Source organism: Panthera leo, chromosome A1, assembly GCF_018350215.1.
Source record: "Panthera leo isolate Ple1 chromosome A1, P.leo_Ple1_pat1.1, whole genome shotgun sequence".
Lineage (NCBI taxonomy): Eukaryota > Metazoa > Chordata > Mammalia > Carnivora > Felidae > Panthera > Panthera leo.
The window spans coordinates 238,073,953-238,096,429 of record NC_056679.1 but is presented as its reverse complement, the minus strand read 5'-3'; the positions used below and the strand labels follow the sequence as shown (position 1 = coordinate 238,096,429).

The 22,477-nt window shown below is 65.4% G+C and overlaps 1 protein-coding gene across 1 annotated transcript; it reads right to left on the bottom strand.

Moving 5' to 3' along the window:
- Positions 1-343: 343 nt before the first annotated feature.
- On the bottom strand, positions 344-21,881 carry TERT (telomerase reverse transcriptase). Its single transcript, XM_042903457.1, has 15 exons — positions 20,261-21,881; positions 16,033-16,228; positions 14,526-14,706; positions 13,843-14,022; positions 13,300-13,458; positions 12,631-12,726; positions 11,943-12,028; positions 11,105-11,218; positions 10,666-10,737; positions 8,887-9,075; positions 5,537-5,663; positions 5,095-5,156; positions 2,588-2,712; positions 1,617-1,754; positions 344-1,155 (listed from the first exon to the last, which is right to left on the bottom strand). The coding sequence occupies exons 1-15, from the start codon at positions 21,879-21,881 to the stop codon at positions 1,052-1,054; spliced, it is 3,450 nt and encodes a 1,149-aa protein (XP_042759391.1). The 3' UTR covers positions 344-1,051.
- Positions 21,882-22,477: the final 596 nt, after the last annotated feature.

Sequence of the window (22,477 nt, the reverse complement as noted above, 5' to 3'; positions counted from 1 at the left end):
GTCCACTCCGAGGAACCCTCCGGAAGGCGCCGATCATGTGGACGCCGAAGCTAGCGGCCAGAGGAGAAATGTGCTTGGGAGTCCCGGTGTCCTGGGCACAGGCCCACCCCCCCTTCCAGGGCCCACGGTGCGGCCAGAGCCGGCTGAAGACGGGGTGCGTGCTGGGCTGGGGCCTTCCCTACCCAGCCGCACCTGCCCCAGGGAGGCGCCCCTTCCCCCTCCCCACTTCCACATCCTTGCCCCAGAAGCCCCCTGGGACCCCCACCAGGCCAAGGACCCCGCACATCATGCAGGGGCACAAGTGTAAGTCTCTGTAATTACAGAGAACGGCATGGATACCTCACACAGTGTGTGCTTTAATGCAAACGTGGGAACATTTAAACCTATGAGAACAAGGGCTGAGTGTTCTTCCCGTGGCCCCCAGGAGTCACAGGGGAGGTGGCAGGTGCAGAGGTAGGAGGCCACGCAGAGGAGCACCCCCAGGATAACCTGGGGCCACCGTGTGCTGAGCAAGGGCCAGCAGGGAAGAGTCCGGAAGTGGGGGTGGCCGTGGACAGGGCGTGCCAGACACTCAGGCTCCAGGAGGCCGGCGCATGGTGGGAGGGGCAGGGCAAGGTCACAGGTAGGGGCAGGGATGGGTCTCAAACAGCTGACTGGGCCCTTGGCTTCTGAGGAAGAAAGCTCGATGGGGCACGCATCTGGACGCAGGTCAGGGAAGGAGCCCACATCCACCGCCGAGCACCCCACACGCCTCTCTGCGCCCGCACTCCAGACTGGGGCTGCCCCACAGCAGGGGTGCGACGGGGGCGTGACAAAGGTCGGGACGTGCTCTATTCAGACGGCCTGACGCCCCAGCCAGGTCCTCCCACCTGCCCCCTCCTTTGGTCAGCAGCTGAGGGACAGGACCCCAATCACTAGCTGGTGGTGGGTGGGCTCTCTTCCACAAGGACACGGGCACCGGCCTGGCCAGCGGTGCATGGTCAGCTGGCCCCCCCCACCCGTCACGTGGAGCCACGTGGAGCCCGCCCCGGCCTGCCGGGAGGACGGGCCATCAGTCCAAGATGGTCCTGAAGTCTGCGGGCAGGCCCGGGGAGGCTGCTGCCTCCAGGGCATCCAGGGTGACCCTCGGGAGCTGCCGACGCAGCTGTGCTTTGGCTGTAAGGGACAAGTGAAGTCAGACCGGCCTGGAAGGAACGCCTTCCCCAACCCCCGGCCTTGGGACTCCGCTGAAGGCCAGGCAGGCACGGTCTGTGTGCACAGGCCAGGCTCTGGGCACCAGGTGGGGTGGGCAAGAGGGGCGTCTGGGAAAGACTTGTTGCTGGGGGCCCTGTGCCGGTGTCGGGGCGGGGCCTGGGGGACTCCCTTGTGGAGGGAGGGGGGCCTCTCCCCACGGACAGGAGGCGTGGAGAGGTGGGGTGGCCGGTGGGTGTCCAGGTCCTGCGGTGAGAAAGAGCCTGCAACCCGGGACACCTGAACCCCATCACCTGGGCTCCAGACCCAGCCACCACCAGTGAGACGTGGAGGGGCCACGCTGCCCACGCAAGCACATGGGAGGACAGGGCCCTGTGCCTGCCCAGCGGGGCGCCCCAGGGGCTGGCGCTCGCTGTGCCACTCACCCGCCCGGAGCGGTCCCAGAAGACACCTGTAGGTGCCGCTGTGACGAGCCAGCTTGAGCAGGAAGGCGTGCAGGCAGAGCCACCGGGCGGCCTCGGAAGGAAACGGGCCGGAGGCGCCCTTGGCCCCTAGGGACAGCCCTGGGGGGTGGGGGGAGAGACACAGGGACCGCTGAGGCCCTGCCCGCCCTCTTCCCCTCTGATGCTCCCGATGCCAGCTGGGGTCCCTGCCTGCCACCCCGAGCCCAGGAGCAGGGGCAGAGGCCAGGGGTCAAACAGGTGATTTTGTTTCAAGGACGGCCCCAACACAAGCACCAGGGACCCTGATGGCTGAAATGCTTCCTTCCACTTTTCCGAAGAAACTTGCACAGAACTGAAACAGCAAGGACCCTGGGGACACGGCTCGGCGTGGGCTGCAGACGGACCAGAACCTTCTGGAGAGGCCACGGGGAGCGGAGACCATCCTTGGGGGTGCCCGGAGGAAGGCCGAGCTGCAGACGGGGAGCCCCAGGCAGAGGCGGGCCAGCGGCCCACGTGGGCGCCCCTCACGTTCCCCTGGGATGGGCAGCCGGTGCGGGGGCCGGCCCCCTGCCGACCCCTGGCCCGCCTTTGCGCAAATGGCCGGGGAGAGGCGTGAACGCGCCCGGGCCTGACGGAGGTGCCGACCAGGAGGAGGCCAGGAATGACCGTCACACTCCCAGCACACAGGACACAGGACCGCTGCCCTCGGGCAGAGGGCGGGCGAGAGGCCAGTGCGCCGTCGGCAAAGGCCACCGCATCTGCAGGCAGCACGAGCCGGCCTCCCTAAGTCCCCCCCCCTCCCCGACGACTCCGCTGGCGGCAGGTGCGGCACGGGGGCTCCTGGAGCACACGGCGCCCGGGATCGGAAGCAGGCGGGCGAGCAGCCTGGGCTTTGCCGGCACCCCGAGTGACCCCCCCCGAACCCGCCAGCCGCGCCGGCTCACTGCGCACACCTGTGTTCTTGGCTTTCAGGAGGGAGTAGCAGCGCGACGCGGTGTCCGCAATGACACGGAGGAAAAAGGAGGGGTTCTTCCTCACCGGCTGGTTGAACGGAAACTGGAGCACGCACGCGTGGAACCTGAGTGAGGGACACCGGTCAGCGCGGCGTCCCCTGGCTGGAACGTGCGTGTGCACGCGTGCCCCGCTGGCAGGCACGTGTACGGGCATGTGTGTGCGTGGATGCATGTGCACGCGGCCGACCACACGACAAGGCCTCGCCAGGTGCTCACTGACCACCTGGGCCCCTTCTGCGCGCGCGTCGCCCCGCCAGTAACCTGTCTTCACAGGTGTGGCAACCATGTTGGTGTGCGAAATACTTCCCACCTGCGGGAACCAGAGCTGGGTTTGGAAGGCACAAACGTCCCAGGGTCAGGGGAGGGGAGCACGGTCCCTGGAGCCCTGGGGGAGGGCCCTGGAGGGAGCACGGTCCCTGGAGCCCTGGGGGAGGGTCCTGGGGGGAGCACGGTCCCTGGAGCCCTGGGGGAGTGCGCTGGGGGGAGCACGGTCCCTGGAGCCCTGGGAGAGGGCCCTGGGGGGGAGCACGTCCCCTGGAGCCCTGGGGGAGAGCCCTAGAGGGGAGCATGGTCCCTGGAGCCCTGGGGGAGGGCGCTGGGGGGGAGCACATTCCCTGGAGTCCTGGGGGAGAGCCCTAGAGGGGAGCACGGTGCCTGGAGCCCTGGGGGAGGGACCTGGGGGGGAGGGCGGTCCCTGGAGTCCTGGGGGAGAGCCCTAGAGGGGAGCACGGTGCCTGGAGCCCTGGGGGAGGGACCTGGGGGGGAGGGCGGTCCCTGGAGCCCTGGGGGAGGGACCTGGGGGGGAGCGCGGTCCCTGGAGCCCTGGGGGAGGGCACTGGGGGGGGAGCACGTTCTGCAGGTGGAGAACCCCTCCTGAGTGGACGCTGCTCTCCCAGCGCCTCCAGCCCGACGCCCACCCTCAGCTGTGAAAGGAGCTGAGCCCGAGGGTTCCGATCGGACACTGCACGACAGGGTCCTGCCCCAAGGGCCATGTGGACACACACGGCCTCGCCCACTCATCACCGGCCAGCCTCACATTTCCACATTCCCGCCCCAGAAAGGGTGGTGTTCTTAGGGCCTCCCACCTGCCACAGCTTCTGTATTTGGAAACGGCTGATGCTTCTGCATGTGGCCAGAGAAGCCAGTAGCTCTGGGTACCCGCCGTCTGGGGCCGCATGCGCCCTCACGAGGAGCACAGAGCTGCCGAGGGTGCCTCGCCTGAACCCAGGATTTGAATATGTTCCCTGGTGGGCAGGTGTCCCTGGGCTCACGAGGAACAGGTCCACAAGTGGGGACACGAGAGTGGGGCCCCTCCTTGAGGTACACATGACCTGGCCACCGGGGCGTGGAGCTGGCCGGGGAACTGGCCTGCCCTTGCAGGAAGGCTGCAAAGCAAGGGTGTGTCCACCTCGGTCTTTAGCTGTGTGTGGCGGGGCGGGGGGGATGGGGGGACCTTCATGCTTATAGCGAGCACGTTGTCAGAGACCTCGAGGCAGCTCGCCCACGAGAGCAGAGGCAGGGGGTTTGGAAGACGCAGGGAAAGGCAGCATTACAACCACAGAGCACAGGACAGGAGCCCTGAGCGAGGCCTTCCCGGGACATGACGGTGGACGAACGCCGGGCAGTCTCCGCCCCCACGGCCGCAAGGGGCACAGGTGCTCTGGGGCCTGGAGGGGGTTTCTGGGAGGAAACCCAGCCACCCAGCCGTGCCCAGTTCCCGTGAGACAGTTGCCTCGTTCCACAACAAATACACAACCAGCTAACGCGGACTCTGGGGGGCTCTACACTGATGCTCGGCCCCTGTCTGGCCCCACGGTGCACACACCCGTCTGTCCTGACTGTGGGTAGAGGCTGCCTGCTCCCCTGAGCTGAAGCAAAGCCCGACTTTGCGACCCTGAGGTCAGGGCCGGTGATGTGACCTGAGGCATCGACATAGCCTGAAGGGGGAGACGTCCCCCCCGCCCCACGACTCAGAAAAGCACAGGCACGGAAGGGATCCACGACTGCCCAGCCACGTCCCCGTTCTCAGCAGGACGACCTGGAAGCTCCCAGGGATGGAGAATGTTCCAGACGCACATGATCAGTGGGGCGAGAATAACCGCTGGGCTCTTCGGGAGCCACGTCCCACCACCCATTTCCGGGGGACATCAGAGAGCTGTGGACCCTCACCTGTACTGGCCTGATCCTGAGACCCGAGGCCCCTGCGAGGTCCTGGGTCAGGACACAGGAGTGGGGACACCCCAGGCCACGCTGGCCACCCCTCACTGCCTGGTGACACAGGCACTTCCCACACTGAGAAGCATCCGTGCACATGCACGAAGCCAAAGCGTGTGCGACTGAAAACTCTGCAGATACTGGGACCCAGAGGGTAGGGCGTGCTCCAGGCCGAGGGAGGCCCAGGGCACAAAGGGTCCTGTGGCATGTGGTGGTGTGGCTGGTGAACCCACCTGTAGGCCTGCAGCAAGAAAATCTTGTAAATGTTTGTATAAACCGTGTGGATGCTGTTTACCTGGGTCACAAAGAAAGAAAAACATTGCAAATGCCTCCGGAACGTCAATTTCTGTCACCAGGTCAAATGGAGGCAGAAGGAAGTGGCCTGGGCGGCCCCGCCCTGCCACGGTGGCAGGGGCTGCTGGAGGGAAGGACAGTCAGGGAGGGACAGGCCGTGAGCGCCCAGTGGCTCTAGAGCCTGAGCCCCAAGGCCTCGGACGCCCACCCCTCCGTGGGGAGGGACCCAGGTGCCCAGGACGAGGGGCCCAGGCGGGACTCAGGGCATTCACACCCGTATGTTCACACTCGCACACAAACACTCATGTATTTAACACGCGTAGCTCTCAGCGGGCCGGGCTGAGCTCGGGCACCTGCTGGTGCCCCCGGCCGCGGGCTCACCTGCAGATCCAGAAACACAGCACAGCACTTCAGCCGCATGACCGCGAGCAGCTTGCGACGCATGTTCCTCCCGGGCCTGGTGCCCTGGCTGAAGGTCAGGCTCGAGCGAATGGAGGTCTGGGCGTAACTGCGGCACAGAGGGGAGCCCCTGAGACTCGAGAGCGGGGCCCGAGACTCCGGAGCGGGGGGCCCCCGAGACCCCAGCCCTCCGCACACGCCAGGCGCGCAGTCGGCCCGCCCGCACCCGGCCCCGCCCGCGTGTGAAGCCAGGGCCAGTGGCAGCGGGAGACGGCACGAGGACTCAGACGGGGTGGGGCACCCACGCACCACAGGCATCTGGGTCACGGTGCGGGGCATTTACGTGTTTGTTATTGACAAACGGCACACGGCACCAGCAAGATCTGTGCGACTCGACCAACGCATTGACCACACGCAAGCACGCGCCTTCCTGGGAGAGGGTCCAGGCTGGCTGGGGTCTCGTCAGGCTCAGCCGGGCAGCTGGGGCCTTGAGGCCACAGCCTGGTGCCTTCCGACAGCCCCGAGGGCTTCTCGGAGGAGGAGGTCGCCCCACAGACAGCCTGACCCCTCTGACGTGGTCTCAAGGAGGGAGATGTGGAGGACACGGGCAGTGGGAGGAAAGTCACCCACTCGGCAGCAGTGACACCTGTGGGCATTCCAGCCACACCGCCTCCCTGCATCCGGGCCCCCAAAATGAGCCCTTGACCCGCGTGACATGTGTCCTGGGACGTGTTCCTTAGTACCAGCTTGGGACACACTTGTCTCGAGTCTGAGTTCTCGTCTTATTAAATGTTATTTGACAGCAATTTTTTAAAAACGTCTATACATTTTCAGAAAGAGAGAGGGGGACAGAATCCCAAGCTGACTCCGTGCCGTCAGCGCAGAGCCTGACTCAGGGCTCGGACCCAGGACCCTGGAATCGTGACCTGAGTTGAAATCAAGAACCAGATGCTTAGTTGACTGAGCCACCGGGTGCCTCTTGACAGCAATTCTAATGGCAGAATAAGGTTTCTTCTTGGTGAGGCATCAACACCTACACGGCCACGATTTAGGTCGTTTCGCTGTTGGCTGTGCTGAGTCACGCGGCCCAAACGGTCAGGTGAGATCTCTGACAACATCCAGGAATTTTTTTCTGGAAGACGGGTTTCTGGATGTGCAGTTACCAGGAAAATGTATGAACGCTTCAAGGACCATGATGTGAACTTACTGCTTTCCAGAAAAGTCGGTCCAGTTTGCCCCACCCTCAGGAATGTGCCCACGAGGCTAGCCACAGCACTGCCGAGGGGCCCGAGGGACGGACGGGGCCTGAGCGCCCTAGGTGGGTGGGCAGAGCCTTCCGCCAGCACCTCCACGGGCTGGTCCCGGCCGACCGCACTCAGGACCGCCGCCCTCTGCTCCGTGCCGGGTGGCTACCGTGGCCTCTTGCTGCCGTCTGCTACAAGCCCCCGTGTCCACCCGTGCAGAGCTCGGTGCACGGAAGCGAGAGTGCTGCAGCCGGGCCCGCGTTCGAATCCCGCTCCCTGCGACGCTGGGTGACCGGGGCCGGTCCCTAACCCGCCCCCGAAGGACATGCCCAAGACGCAGCTGTGGGCCCCAGACATCGGGTTCAGCGAGGACACGTGGCTGCGAGGTGGCCTTCCCTTCCCTGCTCACAGGTGCTCAGAGCCGCTCCCCGCCTCCCCCTGGCCTGAGGCCCACCCAGGCTGCACGCCCCACCCCCGCCCCCGGCACCAGGTAGGATGGCCTCCACCCACGTGCTGCGCTGGGTCTGCTGTTTTGTCTCCTGGGCACCAGGTGGCAGGGCTGGGGCCGACTCGCCCAGACATAAAGTCACCCTGGCTCCACCCGCCGCACCAAGGCGAACTCGCCTGTCACCGGGTATGACTGCCCGGAACCCCCCCACCCCCCCACCTCGCCTGATCTGGGGTTCGGGGAAGACTGGGAGGTCTGCGTTGTCACTGTCCCTCCCAAAACGGTGCTCACCCTCCTCTCCGGCCCGTGGAGCCCTTGCTTCGAGTGCCGTCGCGGGTTCCCAGGCGCCTCTGCCTCCGAGGCTGGGCCTTTGGGGCTGCTTTCGTGAACGGGCACCTGCTGACAGGGCCTGCGGGAGCAGAGCTGCCCGGCGACACCCACCTGCTCTGGGGCATCGTCCTTACCCAGGGACAGTCCCCGGATGGGATGCTGTCCCCAAAATGGCCATAGCTTCTTGGGGAGCAGGAAACTGGCGTGCAGTTTATGACCAAGTGGTGTGGTTGGGGCACAGAGAGCCGGGCAGCGTGATGGGGCCCAGATGGCAAGGGAGGGCCGGAAGCCGGGAACAACCAAAGACAGGGGTGCGGGGGGAGGGGGAGAGGCCAGGGCCCCCCCGGACGGAGCACGGATGAGGGCCGGAGCGAGGGGCGGGGGCAGCAGGGCTGAGGCAGCAGGGAGCGTCTGCACCTGCTTCTCCCCAGAGAGCATCCCTAAAACGGGACCGAGTGTGACCGGGACTGTTCAAGCCGGGACAGCTGGTCACCAACACAGCAAAGCGGAAGGCCCGCCATGCCCCACTGCCTTGGAATCTGCAATCTGTACTTTTTATTCATAAAAAGGCAGATTCGTGCATCCACATCCATCCTGAGTCTGTCTGTGTCCGCGCCAAGCCTGAGCTCAGCCTGGGAGCTCGCGGGCTCAGGGAAGCTGACTGTTAGGGGTTCAACTGTGTCCCCAAAATCCATGTGTGGCAGCCCTAACCCACGCGACCCCAGCGTCTTTAAGAAGTGATTAAGGCTAGGGCCATAGGCCCAGATCCAACAGGACCGATGTCCTTAGAGGAAGAAAAAGACACCAGTGACCCTCGAACACGGGGGGCAGGAGGTCCGAGGGGGACCACGGCCGTCTACACACCAGGGAGAGAGACCTCAGGAGAAACCAGCCCACCCGCACCTGGATCCCAGGCTCACGGCCTCCGGGATGTGAGTGCATGAACACCTGGTTTAGCAGCCCTGCCCGTGGTAATTTTCCCGGCAGCCTGAGGTGCCACAGTATTGTGTCCAGAGCAGCCCCCACGCTCCACGGCCCCGCTCCCGAGGGGTAAAGGCGACGCAGCGAGGCCACGGTGGCCGTTACGGCGCGTGCCCTGGTCCTAAAGAGACCTGTGCCCAGCAGGTCCCCGCGGAACACACTGGCGACCCCCAAGTCTGCCGCACAAATTCCTGTTGCCAAGAACAAGCCCAGGAAGCCGCTCACCTGGCGAGCGCCCACCGCGCCCTCTGAAGCTGGGCACCGCTGGCCTGGGCTCTCGGGGTCACACGGAGGCAGGAACGGGGAGCGCCGACCTGCGTCACACGCACCTGGAGTAGTCGCAGAACACCTCCAGGGTCCGCGTGTCCAGCAGCAAACCGCACCAGGGGAACAGGCAGTGGGCGGGCAGCTGGAGGGGGGCCGCACTGCCGGGGGCGCCGGTGTCCACGGGGAAGTTCACTGCCGTCTTCTGCAAGTTGGCTGTGCAGCCATACTCAGGAACACCGCCGACCAGGGTCCTGGGGCAGAGAGGCCGCATCAGCCACCCGGAGGGGGTCTGCAGGCCCCAGCGAGGTGCCCGAGGAAGCCAGGCAGGGCCCTGCTCTGACTCCAGGGGCCCGTCCCCACAGGCTTCTGGGTGAGCGAGGCCAGCGCCCAGAGCGGGGTGGCTGGGCCGGGGAAGGGCTGAGGCTGAAACCTGGGGGACGAGCAGACACCAGACGACCCTGGCCCCAGGTCCCAGGCCCCAGGTCCCAGGTGGGCTGTCAGCGCGGGACCAGCTGACCGTGGGGGAGGCGGGGCCCGGGGGGCAGGCAGAGCTCAGGGGCTGAAACCCTCTTGGGGACAGCCAGCCGCGTCCACATGTACAGCTACAGGTCACTGTGTCACAGGGGCGGCTGGCAAGGTCCACAACTGTAATATGCCAGTTTTAAAGGAAGTGACTGTCTGCCATGGGCGGGCTCTGCATCAGGAAGGGCCTGACACACAGGATGGGTGAACCAAGGAGGGAGCGTCTTCCTGAGACCACAGCCCCAGCGCCTGCCCCGTGGACCTCCAGCCTCCAGGCCCACCCACGCCGGTGCCAGGGCTGAATGAATCCTCAAAAATCTCCCCCTGGACACAGGATATCTGCCCCAAGTGGTCTGCATCCTGGGTGGAACCCCGACATACACTGAGCCACCTGCCTGTAGCGTCATCCCTAGAACTTTCTGTGATGGCAGCAGGACCCCGTGCTGAACCCCCAGGCAGCCACTGGCCACGTGTGGCTAAGGAGCTCTTAGAACGAATTTGTCATTGGGCTGAACTCTGAGGAGTGCACATTTGTGGGAATCCTGCCCCGGGCTGCCGGGAACCCCTGTGGGCAGGCTCGGGGTGCAGGGACGCTGCCCAGATGCCTCTGTCCAACGATAGCAGAGTGACCAGAGCAAACGCCCCTGGGTTTAACGATCTTCTCCTTCTCTGGAAAAGCACACTTGAAAATCAGCCCCGGATTCCTGGGGCCCCCAGAGGGGCAGTGCTGGGGATGCCCTTCCCAAGGCAAGGACCCCAAACTTGAGACTTCACTCTGGAGAAATGAGCCGGCCCCCCACATGTTCACTCTGCAGAAATGAGCCAGCCCCCTACGTGGTCCCAGGCCTCTGAGCACCGTTGAACCCGCTGTCCCTCCCACGTGGCCTGCAGAGAGAAAGATGCCCCAGGAGCCGTATGGGCAGGTGCAGCCCTCACCTCTGTTCCCTCCGTGTGTGGCACAGCCCCATCGGGGTTGTCCCTGCCCCTCTGCTGTCTGCCCAGAACAGCACACACCCTGACTTGCAGGGGGCCTCCGGGGACACAGTCCCCGCCCGCCTGGCCACCCAAGCCCGCTCCCCCCCACCCACAGCAGCACGCACGCCTGCCGCCACGCCCGAGGCTCCAGCCCCCTCGAGGCTCAGCGAGCATGGCTGCCGCCTGGCTCTCAGGACAGCCGGGACGCACAGTGGGCCGTTCGCCAGAGGCTGGGGCACTTGGGAGGCACGGCCGCCAGGCGAGAATTACTACTACTCCGCCCGTCAAGTCGGTGAGGGCTCATGAGCCACAGCCGTGCCGTGGGACACGGGCAGCGCCCCTACCTGAGAAAGGCTTGGGCTTGCGCCAGGTGAGGCGTGACCAGCAGGAAGTCGTCCACCAGACGCAGGAGCACCCTACGAGAGGACCGCCCAGCACTGCAGCGGGGGACCCCGTGTCGGGGTTCACCAGGACGGGAACGAAGTAACTCTCTCCAGAGAACCTGACTCAAGGCTCGCACCTCGGGTGGGGCGGGGCGAGGGGGGGGGAGGCTGGGCGGCAGCCGGGCTCTGGGGCCAGGGTGCGGCTCCGGTGGGAGCCCGAGCCTTGGCCGCATTCGCAGCCGCTTATGAGCCTGTGTTCACGACCTGCTTGCTGCCCACCACGTGACCCGACACAAAGACGAGAGGGTGGCCCCGTCCGCGTCAAGAGGACCCGAGACACGAGGCGGCTGGAGGCAGGACCACACACACACACACACACACACACAAAGGGGACCCGTACCCGTCCTGCTGGATCCCGGAAAACAGCCTGCTCTCCATGTCCCCGTAGCACAGGCTGCAGAGCAGAGTGGACAGGATGGAGCCCTGGGGGATCCCCTGACACTGCACGTAGGACCTGGGGGATGGGACGTGGGTAGCGGCGGGTGGCAGCAGGCCACGGCGGGCCTCCCGTGCATCCCGCGGACACGCAGGCACGCAGACCCGGGGGCGTGTGAACCGAGGTCTGTTCACACGTGCGACGGCCACAAGGGGCTCGACCCTTTTCGTAAAGATCAGAGCAGACAGCAAGTGGGTGTCACGGGTGTGGCCCTGTCCACGGAGAAAGTCCCCTTCTGACCTCGGTGCCACTTACATGCACGAGCAGGTGCACTTCCTTCGTCAAGGCTCACCTTGCTGTGCACTTGTGAGGGTGCTTTTCAGGAAGATGCTGGCTTATCCTCCTCACGTAGTTACGTTTTAATAAGAACTACGGTCATTCATAACATAACAGCCCCTCCCAAAAAGCTTCCCACCCTTAGTGCACAGGGCATGGTCCCACGGAAGGTGCCCACCCTCCAGGCTGACCTCCAACGACCTTGGCTGTGAGCCTGAACCCCCAGGACCTGCTCTCAGCAGACGCACCCTGGGGTCCTCGTACAATTGCTTACCCAGGGAAGCTAAGTCTTGTTTGCACAGACAGAAAAATTATCTACCAGCATTTAAACGCCAAAGGGCTTCTGGAACCCCGGGAGCCTCGCTTCTGCTATGCCGGCCGAGTGGCCACAGCGCCTGTCCGGACCGTGACCCCACCCAGCACAGAGGGTTTCACAGGACGGGAAGGTGCCAAGGACCCGACTTACTTGCCCCCGATCCTGATGACGTGGTTGTGCACCAGGCGCAGGAAGAGGTGGAAAAGGCTATGGCCAGTCTCGTTCAGAGAGGAGCTCTGGGGGAACAAAGGGAGACACGGGCGGGCGAGGGCGCGTGACGCACACAGGCAGGCGCACCGTGCCGGACGCTGCTCCGGGTGGCCCGTGGCCCCGGCCGGGCTCCAGCCACGCAGGCCCAGACGGCACGCGCCACGGGGTGACCTGCATCACCCGGTGGGGCCCCGGCTGGGGAGAAGGGGTCGGGACGTCAGAGCCTCAGTGGGGGGGGCCAGCTTGTCCCTGATAACTGGTGCTGCGTGGGCTGGTCCGTCACCGAGGGCCCCGCACTCAGGAACAGCCCCTGCTTACACGCAGGAAAAACGGTTCCCACTAGGTGGTCGATCCCAGGTGGGGCTATAGAGCAAATCCGACTTGTCCCAAGGAAGGGGGCACCTGTTCCTTCAGCCTTGGTCAAAGCTGAGGGGAAGGACGTCTAGCAAACTGGACTGCAGCAGAGAACCTGGCCAGGTGGGAAAGGGAGACAGGCAGCCACAGGCAGCTGCAAGCCTCTGGCAGTGTGGTTCACGAAGAGGCTGCCCTGGGGGCTCCTCCGGCCGGACGGCGGCCTCAGCCACGTCCACGCCCCACGCTGGCAGCGAGCTGCGTGCCTGACCCCCACCTGCTCGATGACCACGGCATCCCTCAGGGAGCTTGTCTCCTGTAGATGCTCCACGAACTGTCTCATGTAAGGCTGGAGGTCCACGAAGGTGGACACCTGCAGGCAAAGAGGAGGGGGCGTGAGACGGGTGCACACCCCCCGGGGCCGGGAGACCTAGTCGCAATGAGGGGCAGGCAGGCGCCGTCTGACAGTGGAGGTTGGGAACGGCCCCGGGAGCGGGTCACGGCCACAGACCGCAGAACAGCCCCTTGGTCACCCCCCCTGACAACTGAGGCCATGCCGAAGGAAGCCGCTGGGGGTCCAGTCTTTGGGGGCAGCCCACCTTCCCGAGACCCCTGTCGTGGCAGGTGGAGCCCGAGCGGATGGCGGTCGGGGTCCGGGGCCACCTAAGCAGCCAGGATGGACGGGGGCAGGTCCAGGGAGGAGGGACTTCAGAGAAATGAGCCAATGCCGTGATTCCCTCCGGAGTCCTACCAACCCTCAGTGCTAGGTGCCCGAGGGGCTTGCTCCGGCTGCACAGGGGCAATGACCACAGCCCGCAGCTGCCACCTGGGGCCTGGAGGGAGGAAGCCAGGTGAGCACAGGGGGCAGTGGTGGGAGGAGGGGGCTCCCCGGTGAGCACAGGGGCCTGGGAAGAAACACCCGCACCACAGACACCCTCGGTCTTACGTGTCTTTTGAAGGACTTGCGGACATGCCCCTGGGCGGTTCTCTGGACCACTGCATACTGGCGCACGCAGTACGTGTTTTCTTGAGGCCTGATCACGTTGGCAATCACCTCCACCAGCTTGTCCTGAGGGAGGGCGTCGTAGGCCCCCGTCACGTCCACCTGCGTGGGAATGGAGGCGTCTGTTTACAGCTGCTCGTGTGCTCACCCGGCCCCCGGGGTTCCCAGGTCCTGCCGTCAGCAGACCCAGGTAAGAGACCCCGACGCCCACCGACAGCCCCACTGCCCCCGCACACACCTGTCCCGTGGCCCCCAGACTCGGCACCCCAGGGGAGGCCTGCGTCCTTCCAGGTTCCCCGAGACGTGATGTGGCTCCGCCGAGGGGCGCCTCACTGGGGCGAACGCAGGGGCCTGAAGGCCAGCCGCTCCCACCCCCTGGCCAGAGCCCACGGTGCAGGGCCAGCTGGTGGGGGGGCCGCTCCCACGGGCCTCGTGTCCCCGGCCAGCTCTCCCTCTGGTACGGCGGGACCGGAGCCAGGTGCCCACCTTGACAAAGTACAGCTGGGGCGCTGGGTCCTGAGCCCGCACGCGCAGCACGAAGTTACGCCAGGCCCTGTGGATGTCGTCCATGCCCAGCACAGAGGCCCCCAGGAGGCTGGGCCGCCGGGCCCGCTCGTAGTTCAGCACACTGAACAGGTTCTTCACTTGCGAGGTGAGATGCCGGACCTGTGGGGCCAGCCAGGGACACGGGCAGCATCATCAGAGAACTCCAGGCGAAAGGGGGCCCGGGTCGGACCTCCCCGCCCCCACCTACCGGGCCCCCAGAGAGGAGGCGGCTCCCTGCCTCTGCACGTCCCCTCACCCACCCAGCGCCCAGAAGGGCCAGGTGGCCGATCCCACCATGCCCCACCCCCAGCCCCTGGGGCCTCCCTGGGACCTGTCCCACGACCCTGGAAACTATGTATACAAACTGCGGCTGGTGACAGGGCTCACCCTTCACCTGCTGAGCCCCCGGCCACAGAGGGGGGGTGGGGGGACACCTTGGGCGTCTCCTAAGACAGGCCTGCCACTGAGCTCCTTCTCCACACCTGGATGGACGGCCCACCCGTGGTGCTCTGCCCTCCGTGGATCTGGCAATGCCACAGGCCCCTCTCTGGGCCTCCTGTCGGCCTCAAAACCAAGCTGGGGTTTAAATGCACTTTGCTTAGAAGTGAAACAATAGCGATGACCTTCTTGTCTCTGCGGAACGTTCTGGCTCCCACAACGTAGTCCATGTTCACGATTGGCCGAAGCCCACTGGGCTTGGGGAGGAAGCGGAGTTTGGATGTCAGCAGAGTGGGTCTGGCTTCCCGGTGTCTCCTGACCTCTGCTTCTGACAGTTCTCGGAGATGCACACTATTGAAGTGTTGTCTGAAACAGAGAACCTCGTGGGATACGGCTCAACAGCCCTGCCAGAGCCCAGGGTGGGCAAGCCTGGCAGAGAGCACCAGTGCTCGCACGTTGGCACAGTCAGGCGCCCAGCAACCCAGGACGCTGTGGCTGTGGCCGTGGCCGGCTGCCTGCTGGAGCGCCCTCCCACCGAGGGTGCCAGGACACCTGCTTCCTTCTAGCGCAGAGCCCCCGGTGGCACAGGCTGGGACCAGGAGGGAATTTTGGGCAAGGGTAGGGGGAGGCGGTGACTGGTGTGGCCCCCACAGGGGAAGAGAATCATCTCTCTGTGGACCTGCCAGCTCGTCACCTGTGACCGTCACCCTTTCCCCCAAAACCACCCACAGGCAGGGGCAGGTGCTCCCTGGGCTGGTGGCCTGCCCAGCCCACCGTGGTAGTCACATGCCCCCCGGGGCAGGGGGATGGTTTCCACAGTCCCTGCAAGAAGCCTCAATGGCTGCTTTGGGTCTGGTACCAGGAAATATTTAAGTTATTAAATAGGCCGTGCTGTCTATTAACTCAAACCTACGATAAAGGCCTCCAGACCCTCTTCCAGACACAGGGGGACACGGGCCCCAGCGCCACATGGCTCAGGGGACTCCGGCCCAGCCTCCTGCGCAGAAGACATCTCGACTCAGGTCGTGGGCTCGACCCACATGCCAGACACGGCTCAGCACCCCTGGTCCCGCCATTAGGCTCCTTGCCAAGGCCCGAGAGGACGCTGGGCACGTCGGCCAGGCTGCAGAGACGCAGGGCTCGGGTTTCCACCAGTCACGCCATCCCCTGACCGGATCCCGTCCAGCCTACGTTCACCGCAATCCTTCAGTCCTTTACGTAAAACAGCCTCTGGGCAACGGAGACAGACGTAGCAGCCACTTGGAGGCCACTCAAGCGGGAGCTTACTGCGTCGGGGCAGTTTCATGAAGATGCCTCTGTCCCTAGACACTTCCCCCAGATACGTTGTCAAATAGGCCAGGTTTTACCACCTTGTGACACAGTCCCATTTATTCTGTGTGAACTAAAACAGAATCTGAGCCGTGTGCCAGGGGTGAGCCGACAACCTGTCCGTACGGTTGTTTCCACTCAGCACACACTTCTGCTTTTGAGACCCCAGAGCCCGGCTGGCCCAAACTCTGACTCCACAGGTAAGCGGCGGCGGGAGGGGGCTGGTGCCAGGAGTCTGTGCCCAGCGTGGCTCCCCCAACAAGGGGCCCACAGGGAGCCCGGAGCCCGCTGGGTGGGCAGGACTCGGGACTCCCATCTGCACGGACCGGACAAGACACGACCGAGTGACGCTGACTAAGACACCTGATTCCCATGGTCTGCAACTGGCTCCAGATGCTCTTCCGGTAGAAGAAGAGCCGGTTCTTCTGAAATGTGGTTTCCGTGACGTAAAAAAAGGACTTGAGCAGCTCAACCACGTAGGTGCCCATCAACCAGCACAGGAGCTTGGCCAGGACCTCCTCTCTGCGGCGGTGTTCGGCAGCTGGGACGCAGCGGACCCCTGAAACGGGAAAAGGCACAGAACCCAGCCTCAGCCTCGCGCCCGGTGAGCTCCCCTTGCTGGCACTGCCTGTGGCGGCCACCACTGGCTGCTTGAAAGGGGGCGGGGGGCCGGGACGCAGCCAGAGGAGGGGCGCGCATCAGTAATGATGCTTCTCGCGATCATGTGCCGAGGGGAGAATGTTCTGGGCACGCTGGGCTTTAAGAAAAGATGTCAGTAGGGGCGCCTGGGTGGCTCAGTCAGTTGAGCGTCTGACTTCCGCTCAGGTCATGATCTCGCGGTCCGTGAGTTCGAGCCCCGCGTCGGGCTCTGTGCTGACAGCTCAGAGCCTGGAGCCTCTTTCAGATTCTGTGTCTCCCTCTCTCTGACCCTCTCCCGTTCATGCTCTGTCTCTCTCTGTCTCAAAAATAAATAAACGTTAAAAAATTTTTTTTTTAAATAAATAAAAAAAAAGACGTCAGTAGATTAGCTTCACCTCTCCTTGTTTACTTTGTAACGTGGCTACCAGAAAGCCGAAGTTACCCGTGCCCCCGTTACGTTTCTACCGGCCAGAGATGACGAGGCGCCATCATCAGTCCCGGCTTACAAGCAGGGTGACGGAGAAGCAGAGACGTGCTCTCCACACGGTGACGCACGGACACTAAGCGGCATCACCAGCCGCAGCAGGACCCAGAAATGCCTGCGGTTTCCCAGGCTGAACCTGCGAAGGTTCAGACAAGCAGAGGTGGCCACACAGGAGCTAAGGGCTGCCAGACGCTGTGGGGCCGTGAACACGCACACGGGGCTGGGGACGCACACCGGGGCCCCCTTCCCTCCTTGGGACGCACGCCAGGGGCCCAGGGACATGAACCAGGGCCCCCCACCCTGTGGGACGCACAGCAGGGGACGTGCACCCAGAAACGTCACGAGTAGGTCTCACAGGGTGAGAGGCGGTGGCATGTATACGGCTGGGGGCTTCACCACCAATAACTGACACAGAAGAAACCGTAAAGGAGAAGAAAGGGGGTCCAGAAGCTGGTCTGGGACAGAGGACAGAACGGTGAAAGAGGGCAGGGCAGGGGACAAAGCTCGCCCACACTGACCACAGAGCACACCACGACCCCCAGCTTGGGACAGAACTAAGGCAGTGGGGACACCGAGGTGGGAGTTAGGCCCTTGTGCTGCTCAGGGGGAGGGACACCGAGAAGACGCAGAGCACAGGGGCAGAACGGGAAGGAGGACCCGCGTGGGAAAGGCGGCCAGATCGGGAAGAAAGGGGGGGCATCCAGGCTCAACTGTGGTCACGGGAAAGACACGAGAGCCTGCAGGCCAGTGGCAGAGATGACCAGGCTGGACGGCAGGGGGGATGAACACTCCGGCTCGTGCTGCTGGTCTGAGCCAAACCACGAGGCCGTGGGAGGGCCAGGCACGAGCTGCAACGGATCAGAAGTGTGCACGAGGCAAGCACCCTCCCAGAGAGAGTCAGCGGGCGCCCTGCAGGCACGAACACACACTTCAAGGGAACAGGCACTCGGAGGCGATCGTCAGGGACATCAGGATTCTGAAATGTGCTCCCACCTGATAAAACCTACAAGCCCACCCCCGAGGACGCCCACACCCCCGTCAGCGCCTCCCCTCGGGGAGGGAGACGCCTGGGGCACAAGCACCGCAACCTGCCGCAGGCGACCAGCTGCCCACGGAACACACGTCTGCACACGGAACACACGCCTGCACACGGGACACCTGTCTCCACACACAACACACGTCTGCACACGGAACACACGTCTGCACACACAACACACGTCTGCACACGGAACACACGTCTGCACACACAACACATGCCTGCACACGGAACACGTGTCTGCACAGCTTCAGAGAAATGGGTCTAACACACACACTGCTGCACAGCTCCTGTTGTCAATAAAACCAGTAACAAGCAGCTGAATAACTGGCTGATGGAGAAGATTGAAATGGGAACACGATACGTCACGTGGAAACCTGGGGCGCAGCTAAGGCACAGCCAGGAGGGAATCACAGCCGCTCACCCCTGAGAAGCTAGGAAGGGAGTCCGGGTGGCCCCGGGGGAAGGTGGGATGCGGCCCCCAGAGACCCAGCTGAGCCAGTGAGGCCCTGAGACAGCATTTTCTACTCCAAGGGTCAAAGGGGCCCCGGCGGCGGGGGGGGGGGGGGGCCACACTCCCACCCACAGTTAGGAAAAGCCATCGCGTGGTCACAGAGAAGTCAACGGGACGGGATGACGGGAGCAAAGCACAGCCTACAAGAGCCACGTGAGCCCAGGGTAAGGAGACAAGGGCAGCCGCCAGCCCATGGTAGGTTCCGGGGAACAGGCGGTGAGTGGGAGGTGCTGAGGCGCCTCCAGAGTCTCCACCAGGAATCCACCGTGTGACGTCCAGCAACACCCGGGGGCAGACGTGGACAGCCCGGCCGTCTGGCCACCAGGGATGGGGACCAGGTTTCTGACGGGAGTCAATAGGCAGGACAATGGTCAGGGCTGGCTTGACAGAGGCAAGGGAGCCCGGGGGCTGCGAACTGAGCACCTGCACAGAGGAAGGGGTGCTCCAGCAGTGGGGAGGGGGGGTGCGGGGGGTGAGAAGACACGACCGCCAGAGCGGAGCTTAGAGACCAAGGCTGTCCCTGCATCACGTATCCGGCCCGGTGGGCAACTGGTGCGACGACAGCCTTGGGAAGGAGCAGATGGCCAGAGCCACAGCTCGAGGGTGCAGGGACACAGGGAGGTGCAGGGGCTCGGCCCCCCCCCCCCGCCCAGGGGAGCACCAGCCCCCTTCCGTGTGCCGTGCACAGAGGCACGGCAGACCTCGTGTGACGCTGGGACAGAGCCACAGAACTCAACCCTTTCCACAAAGTGAGCCACGGCCCGAGAGCGCAAGCCCTGTGGAGGCTTGTCCGAGGGTGCCGGACCCTTCGAGGCCCATCCGCGTGGCACGGGGCAGGGAGCCGCTGGTTATGGATACATCAGCACGTCAGGCGAGAACGTTCTAGAGATCTGCCGTGTGACAGCACGCTTACGCTCGGCAGTGTCTCCCGTGTAGTTATTTGTCGGGAGAACAGGCCGCTGCTGTGTGTCGTTCTCCCACAGTTTAAAAAAAAACAACTTACAAACCCAACTTATCAGAAGGTCGCCCTGGCTGCCTGCCATCAGCTGGCCCCAGAGCCTCTGGGGAACTGCCCCCCGCAGAGGCCACTGGAAGGGAGGTCTTTGGAGATGCCCAGCCCTCCCCACCACCGGAGCCTGCGACATACAGCCCAGCTGCCAACCTCCGCGGTCTTCTTCGATCTAGACGTCCGGGAGCTTGGGGGAGGCCAAGTGGCAGACACCCGGTCTGTCCTGGCTGGTCCCTGGCACTCCGGGCACCGGTGCGCCGAGGAGGAGGGTGCTGGCCAGCAGGGGGCTGGATGGTGGCTGGACCGGAGAAAACTCAACATCAAACCCAGACAACGAAAGCGGGAGGGAGGCCGCGGGCCCAGCTTCAGAGTCAAGGCCCCGCAGGCAGCCCACTTCCCTGAGGCAGGAGAGCACCCCGCTGCTCCCCGGGGACCCCCTTGTTCCAAAAGATGGGGCTGGGGCCCCATCCCCCTCTGCCAGACCCGCCGTGGCGTTGGGACCCGCATGCTGGCTGAGCGGATGTGTGTGGAAACCCTGGAGCCTCATCTCCCGCCCCCAGAGGAGCGGGCTCTCATCCCAGCGGCCACTCCTATCCGTGCGGCACCGTTTCAAGGTGCTAAACCTTGAAGTCAAAAAGGACGACGAACAACGTGCAGGTACGCTCGTGAGAGCTTCTGGACACTTCCGTCTGTTGCCATAGCCCTGCCCGCGTGTGTGCCACATCTGATCACTGCTCGTCCCTGGCACCCAGGGCCTGCCTGAGTCCGTCAGAACCTCGAAGGTGCACGCAAACAGGCCGGGAGGGGGTCCGAGGTGGAGTCAGGTGGACCGCCCACCTCAGGCAGGAACCCCCTGTGCGGGAAGGCTGGGAGGGGTCCAGCAGGCACCTGCCCGCCCGGGCTCCTCACCTGGGCTCCCGCGCAGCCAGGCACAGTCCTGCACCCGCATCCTCCAGGTCAGCTCCTGCAGCGAGAGCTTAGCGTGCTTCCCCAGGGAGACGAACTTCTTCACGTTCCTCAAGAAGCGGCGCCGGTTGTGCCCGGAGCCCCAGAGTCCAGCGGGCACGAGCCTGCACAGGCAGGCCCGCAGGAAAGCGTACACCTGCCAGGGGCTGCTGTGCTGCCGGAGAAGCCGGAGCAGGCGTCCGGGGGCTCCCGGGGGCCGCCCCAGGGCGCAGCCGCCCGCCCCCCCGCCGGCCCTGCCGCTAGACCCCTCCGCAGGGGCCGGGGCTCGAAGCGGGCAGTGCGTCCTGAGGAGCGCGTCGTAGGGGCACCGGGCGTGGTTGGCAAGCAGCTCTCGGAACAGGGGCCGCATCCGCCAGTAGCGAGCGGGCAGGCGGCGAGTCCTGCGGGCAGCGCCTGGCCGCGGAGACTTCGAGCCCAGAAAGATGGCCTCCAGGAGTGTCCGGGCCCCTGTCAGGCTAGGCTGCAGGGCACTGAGCAGGAAGGAGGGGCGCAGCCGCTCCTTGCCTCCCGGGCAGTAGAGGAAGTGCTTGGTCTCGGGGTGTGATAGGTGTGATAGGGGCAAGCCCCGGGGCCGAGACAGCTGTGCGCCTGCGGAGGTGAGCCGAGTCCCAGGGGGCCCTCCCTCCCCGGAGTTGGCCTCCGCGGCGGCCCTGGCAGATGTCACTGCGCCAGGTTCGCCGCCACTCAGCCCGTGGGCCCTGCCCGGGGGGGCCCGGGAAGAGGGCCTGTGTGGCCCCCGCTCCGGCTCTGGGGTCACGTCGCGCCTGGGCCTCTTGGCTAGAGGCGGGCTGCTCCCGCCGCCGCCCCGCCGCCGCCTCGCGCCCGCGTCTCGGGCCTGGCGCGTGGGTCTGAGGTCCATCCGGGTCCCAGGCCGGTGGCTGGAGGAGGCGAGGGGCCGAGTGGCGGCAGGGGCACAGAGGTCGTAGAGCGGCGGCCCGCACACCTGATAGGCGCAACTCGGGGCCACCAGAAGGTAGAGCGCGCAGCGCGTCAGCAGGTGGGCGAGCACATCGTCGCCCACACGGCGCAGCAGCAGCCCCCAGGCGCCGCTGCCGCGCAGGGTCTCGGTTACCGTGTTGGGCAGGTAGCTGCGCACGCTGGTCGTGAAGGCCACTGGCGGCCCGCCGCGGGCCCCGTCCAGCAGGGCGAAGCCGAACGCCAGCACGTTCCTGGCGCCGCGTTCGCAGAGCCTCTGCACCACCCTGGCCACCAGCTCCTTGAGGCAGGACACCTGCGGGGTGGAGGGGTCCTGAGGTGCTGGGGACGGAGGCGCCCCGGGGCCTGAGCGCGCAGCCCTCCCTCTCCCACCCCGGCAGGCCCGAGCGGGGTCCCCAGGGCAGCCCACCTGGCGGAAGGACGGGCCGACGGGGGCCGGCCGCGCGTCCCAGGGCACGCACACCAGGCACTGGGCCACCAGCGCGCGGAAGGCCGCCGGGTCCCCGCGCCGCACGAGCCGCCGGCCTTGGGGCCCCAGGCGCCGCATGAAGGCAGCCAAGGGCAGCACCTCGCGGTAGCGGCCACGCAGCAGGGCGCGCACCGCTCTGCACCTGGGCGCGCGCGGCATGGTCGGGGAGGGGCGGGGTCCGCGGGAGGAAGGGGCGGGCCCGGAGGGGGGGGTGAGGGTGTCGGTGCGAAGAGGCGGGGCTTCGCGGAGGAAGGGGCGGGGCCTGGCCGGGGAGGCGCCTTTCGGGGTGTTCGCACCAAGGTGTGGCGAGCCCCCTGCGTCCCTTGACCGCAGCCTCCCCGCCCAGGGACCACGAGCCCTTCCAGGACGCTGCGGTCCCAGCGAGGGTCGCACAGTGGGCAGCGATGGAGTCAGGGGGGTCACCTGGGGAGCACCCCAGGGGGAGCCCTAACGTGGGGCACCTGGTGCGCGCTCAGCGCCTCCTGAGAGGGGCCTGTTGTTTGTCACTGTCACGTAGGCCGTGGCCCAGGCACTGAGCTGGGGCTCCAGCCGGGGGTGGGAGTGGGGTGGAAGGAGCAGGGTTGCAGATGTGCGAAGATGCGCAAGGACCAAGGTCGTCAGCGCTGGTCCACGTGGGCCTGGGGCGTGACTGAGGGCGGTGGGCAGTGAGCTGGTGGCGGCAGCCGGCATGGCCGCCTCCTGACCTGGGCTGTGGGCTCTCTTTTTCAGGTTCTTAGGCTTCTGTTGCCCCACCG

Bases quoted from the DNA above. Each gene is read 5' to 3' on its own strand.
- TERT (XM_042903457.1), bottom strand. From the start codon at position 21,881: ATGCCGCGCGCGCCCAGGTGCAGAGCGGTGCGCGCCCTGCTGCGTGGC. The intron at 14,023-14,525 runs GTCATCGCTATT...CTGGCCCCACAG, and splicing joins CGTTCCGCAGAGACAAGAAG to GTCCGGCATCTCACCTCGCA. The intron at 1,755-2,587 runs GTGTGCGCAGTG...CCCACCCCCCAG, and splicing joins CCTGAAAGCCAAGAACACAG to GGCTGTCCCTAGGGGCCAAG.